The following is a 5,657-nucleotide window of genomic DNA, read 5'->3' on the forward strand; positions in this document are numbered from 1 at the left end:
TTATGTTATTTTTGCTCAGCAGTGGTTTTCGTCTTGGAACTCTGCCATGCAGACCATTTTTGCCCAGTCTCTTTCTTATGGTGGAGTCATGAACACTGACCTTAACTGAGGCAAGTGACTGCTTTGAACTCTTGTTTCATGCCCCAGGTCAATGCAGCATTCGCCCCCGGCAAGCGTTTCACAAGTTGACTAAAAACAGGTGAGACGATACAACAATTTACTACCTGACTGCAGTGAGCTGTAAAAGACTGTGGGTTTCAAGCAGACACAGGCAACCAGATTCTTCACAAATGTACGTCAGATTAGATTTGTCGGAAATGATTAGAGGAAGGTCTGAGACTAACACTTGCTCGCTCAGTGAAACTAGCTTCACAGTGTGAGAGAACTGAAGAGCAGATGTCAGTCATGTCACTGAAACCTGATATGGGTGCAGTTAATCGAGAGACAAAAACCAGAAGGTATATAAAGGATAGGCAAGAAACAGACCTGCAGAGAAGAAAGATGAAACAGAGGATAAGATATGTTACAGATGTGGACACAAAGATCGTTTAGGCCAAACTTGTCTTCTGTCTCATTAAGTTTTTCACTGAATTGAACATATTTTCTGTTTTGCTAGTTTCCGTGTGGCATTGATTGCGAGTTGAACGGCCTCTGCATGTCTGAATCCTTTGCGTTCAGCTTCCTTTATGGTGCTCTCTTTCTCCTCGAGGGTCACCACCTCCAGTGCTCTGCGTATATCTGATCCTTTTACATGAGGATACATAAGAAGTTCTGCCATGAACGATTGAGAAAAATATTTCTTAGCCTCACGTCGTGACTCCTTTGCTAAACGCCAGTATATTTTCTGCCATTCTGTTTGAGGGACTCGTTTGTGCTTCTGTTTGAACTGCTTTTCTTTCTCATCGAGTTTCTGCTTCTGAATCTCCTGAATGCATTTCTCTGCTTCCTCAAACATCTCATTTGAAAAGTGTCCATTTTCTGCCATCATCGTCTCTATTTTACCGATCAGATCTTTGAACTGTGGGAAACTGGCAGACTCATTGTCCAGACAGAAGAATCTGTTTCCACAACTCTCTACAAGTTCTTTAAGAGCTGGGTCACCTTCTTCTAGATATTGCTCAATGGTTTGCTTTTTCTTCTCTAACTGACCTTTATGAGTGAAGACGATCATGGAGTAGTTTTCCATCTGTTCTCCAAAAACTTCTTTAAGCTTCTTTATTGTATTTTTCTCCTCCTTGGTGAATCGACCCACTTTAATCACAATGAGAAAAGCGTGCGGTCCTGGAGAAGTGAACGTTATGCATTCCCCTATTTCAGTTTTAATCTCCTCTTCACTGTGTTCAGTATCATAAAGTCCAGGAGTGTCAATCACTGATATTTCTTTACCAAACCTCACTCTAGTTGCTGACTGACACCGTTTGGTCTGAGAGGTTGAAGCGGCTGAAGAATTAAACACATTTCTGCCGATGATGGTGTTTCCAGTGGCGCTTTTCCCAACTCCAGTTTTTCCCAGCAGAACCAGCCTGATCTGGTCTTTGCTCTCAGGAATCACATCAGTCTCATCTGGATCTGCTGCTGGAGACTCTCCTGAAACTACAACAGAAAGAGCAGTGTGTTAACACTTACACTTGGTGAAAAAATTACCATATGTTTGTGTTTTTGAAGTAATTTATAATGGCTTCATGTGAAAGACACTTACAACTGATATCAAGAACATCCATGCTTGGTCTCCTCCTCATGTGTTTCATCGTAAATTTCCTTCCTTTCTCCCCCATCATTCCTTCAATCTTCTGCAGTAGTTCTTTTTTCTGACTGTCTGATTTACATTTGTTATTGAAACAGTGGAAGTTTCCTGCACATTCAGTCACCAGTCGCTGGAGATCTGAATGATCTTGTAGATGTCCATCAATGGTCTGATCCAGATCCTCCAGTTCATCTTCATGTGTGAACAGAATCATGATGTACTTCTGAACTTCAGGACCAAACAAACACTTAATATAATCCAGGATCTCCTGCTCATTTTGCAGAGGTTCCTCCAGAGGAACGGTGAGCAGAACTGAACTGAGACCTGCTGAACATCCAGAGAACAGCTGCTCTTTCATCTTCTTCAGCTGCTCTTCATTCAGATCTGGATCCAGTAGATCTGGACAATCAATCACAGCGACTTGCTTCCCTCTGATCTGAGTCTGACCCTCACACACTTCTGATTCATGCATTTTAACTTTAAACGTTCTTTCTCCCAGTATTGTGTTTCCAGATGAGCTTTTCCCAGAACCCTTTCTGCCCATCAGAAGAATCCGGATCACTGGATCATCTGAGCTGGAGCTGCTCACTGACATCTCTGAAACAGACCGAAAATATGGAGTACGTTATGTAAAAATAATTTTATATATAGATACATATACAGGCAAAGTCAAGTCCTTCTTGAAGCAGGAACAGTATAGGGCAAAAAACTAAAGAATTTTACAAGTCTAAGAAGGCATCTTAAATCAGAGTAAAACTTATTAAATTTTATATATATATATATTTGTTAATGATGCCTTAATTATTTAGTGAGACATCAACATAACTTAAACATTACATCTTCAACATTTTTATTAAACAAAATCAAGATCTGTGAAATTACACAGATTTCTGCAGCATCTCGTCTCACTTGCACAGAAAAATAGATTTCAAACATTAAAAGGCACATATTATGCAAAAATCACTTTTACATGGTGTTTGAACATCAATGTGTGTTGTCATTGTGTGTAAACAGCCACCCTATGATGATAAAAATCCAACCACTGCTTTGTTTTAAACCCTCATAAATCATAAGCAGTGCCTCAGAACTGTTGACGGACACTGCTGTATTAGCATAGACCTGCTCTGAGCGAGTTGTACAAATTGTTTCGAAGTCATAGCAGCTGTAGTGACCAGAATGACTGTTTCTCAATTCCAAGAACTTAAAGAACAGACTTGTGTTCTCGTGGAGACACTACCTTGAAAGAACAAATTAAGAAGGACGCGAGAACACAGAACGCATCTTTGAGAGAACTGAGATGTGCTGTGATGTTGTTGCTCGACTGACCATCCGAGCACATTATAAAGATAGCCAAAGTACAATAAATACAACATAACATCACAAACAAATGTCTTAACCTATTAAAACAATATATTTTATATTATTATGGACATTCTTTTCATATTATTTTATATCTCTTTATTTTATTTTACCATGTATATTTATGAAAATTATTATGTATTTTTGTTACCTATGCTTTGTCAATGTTGAGATTATTTTAAATATGTCAATAAAAATACTGCAGGCTTTCTCTAGGTCTTTATCCTTTTGTAAAAAAATATGCAAAAGAAGTTTTTACTTTCACAAATTGTCACCTTTGCGAGCTAAGCGAGAACGAGAAGTTTAAAGCTTACAGGCTTCCGTATGTCGTGCGCCCCAGTGTCTTCTGGGATTTCTAACGCCTGCATTTGATGCATCCTTGATATCAAGAACGCATTTGGGCACTTTCATGTGTCCTCTGTACTTACGTTTTTGAGCATTGCAATTGAACTTTGACGGATAATAATGACATAGAACGAGAACACAAGGACGCAAGATCGCTTAAGAACCCATATTGAGAAATGGCTGATGTCTCGTAAGTGACTGAGGTGTTTTGTTGTTGGATGTAAGAATGAACATAGCAGTCATCATTTACTCCCGACTTTTTTTTTTTGAAGGGAATGTGACCCCAATCTACCTAAATGTGTTTGTTTGCACGAATCATTTTAAACCAGACTGCTTTGTGAACGAGGGTCAGTACAAAACATGGTTTTTAACGTTTGTGTGTGTGTTGTTTTGTTATAGTGCATAGCAAACATTGTAACAGGATGTGTGTGTTTTGCTCATCCATCGTTGCCAAACGGCTGAAAAACTCTACAACTAAACAAATTGATCAGATAACATTTGGAAACTTCCTTGTTCCTTCTCAAGATTGTTATTACTGCCTGCATCTCTCCTTTATCAGTGTCCGACTCTGGTTCATACACATAGGGCCATAGGCGTAGAATACCTGGGGGATGTTTTTAATTTGTTAGCCAATTAAAAGTAGGAGATAAGAAAAAAAAAAAATAAAAAAAATAAAACCTGCCAATTAGACAATTAGCATTTAAAGGGACACACAAAAACAGCTCATTTTTATTCCCAACCCAAAATTGGCATTTTCTACATGGTATGATAAATAATTTGTGAGTTACTTTGAGCTGAAACTTCACAGACAGACTTATATTACGTCTTGTGAAAACGGGCATAATAGTTCCTCTTTAAGTAAATATTATCTTTGTATCCTAAACTTGTTCTGCTTGTTTTTCTGGTCTTCTGATGGCAGCAGCTTAAAGGTGTGGTTGGTGTTACTGCAAAAACTGTGAATTTCTTTCTCTTTAGTCCAAGGGATATAACTTGTGTATTTGGTGTAAAATGGTTATTTGTCAGTGATTTATATATATATATATATATATATATATATATATATATATATATATATATATATATATATATATATATATATATATATATATAGTCATATTTGGTGTGAAAGAACTGTAAGACTTAGAACATATAATTATATGAAGGATACATGACTACAGAAGACGACAGAAACTTTTCCCTGCAAAAGGAAGAAATGAAGCAAAAACTACAACTTCTCAGATAAGTCATAGAGTCTTTAAATCTACGTGAAGATATTTCTTACCTGTAGGTGCAGAAGGTCCCTCCGCCATCTTTAGTGAATGAGACTCCAGACAGATCACAAGTATAACGCTTCAAACAAGTATAAAATATTAATAAATCACACTCTTTAAATGAAACATGTTCTGGACTTGGTCAAAAGAAAAACTAAGAGAACAGCAGCTGTTGAGTTTAGCTTTACTTTCACTTTGTTCGTAGTGAAATGTTCCTCCTGCAGTTAGTTTTTTTTTTTTTTACCTGTTCTTCCATATACCTGTCCTTATACAGTGGCGGAGCCAGGATGTTTCCATAAGGGTGGCCAGGGAGGGGCCAGCAGCCAGTCTGGGGTTATTTCAATATAGAAATGTGTTTGACTATAAAGTACTGGACTGTTTTAGTGCCTAAAATACAACTAAATACAATTAATTTGTATTTAATTGTAATGGAGATAGCTGTGAATTAGATCAAGTAATACTGAGTAAATACATGACCAATATGTATTATTCCTCACCTCCAGGTATTTTAATAAACAGGCTCACTATAGCTTTATTATTCAGTCAGCTTGCTTCTGGTTCTTAACACTCTCAAAAGCTTGTTCTCCATCACTGCATACTCATGGATGAGACATGCAGATAACTACATAGTTCAAAGTTTAGTCAACCTTCACTGATATTATATTATATTTTATTTTATTATTACCTGATTTTAAATAATCAGTGCACTCTGAGAAAAGTAAACAGTGAATGTTTAACATTCTATTAGTTGTCAAAAATAAATTAATTGCAACAGTTCTATCATACCTAAATTGAACTCTTTACAAAAAAAAAAAAAAAAAAAAACTGTTCTCTTTTGAATCTCCATGTGCAAGAATGTGAAAAGGGGCGGAAGTCAACAGCACATAAATGCCAGATTGTAAAATGAGTTATTTAATGCATGTCACAAGCCTCCCGGT

At 37.1% G+C, this 5,657-nt stretch overlaps 1 protein-coding gene across 1 annotated transcript; it reads right to left on the minus strand.

The window, feature by feature from the left end:
* Window positions 1-529: 529 nt before the first annotated feature.
* LOC122136442 (GTPase IMAP family member 4-like) lies at window positions 530-4,939 on the minus strand. The gene is made up of 3 exons (XM_042719495.1): window positions 4,731-4,939; window positions 1,700-2,341; window positions 530-1,593 (listed from the first exon to the last, which is right to left on the minus strand). The coding sequence occupies exons 1-3, from the start codon at window positions 4,756-4,758 to the stop codon at window positions 584-586; spliced, it is 1,680 nt and encodes a 559-aa protein (XP_042575429.1). The 5' UTR covers window positions 4,759-4,939; the 3' UTR covers window positions 530-583.
* Between the last annotated feature and the right edge of the window lie 718 nt (window positions 4,940-5,657).

The sequence above is a fragment of the Cyprinus carpio genome, chromosome B3 (assembly GCF_018340385.1).
Source record: "Cyprinus carpio isolate SPL01 chromosome B3, ASM1834038v1, whole genome shotgun sequence".
Lineage (NCBI taxonomy): Eukaryota > Metazoa > Chordata > Actinopteri > Cypriniformes > Cyprinidae > Cyprinus > Cyprinus carpio.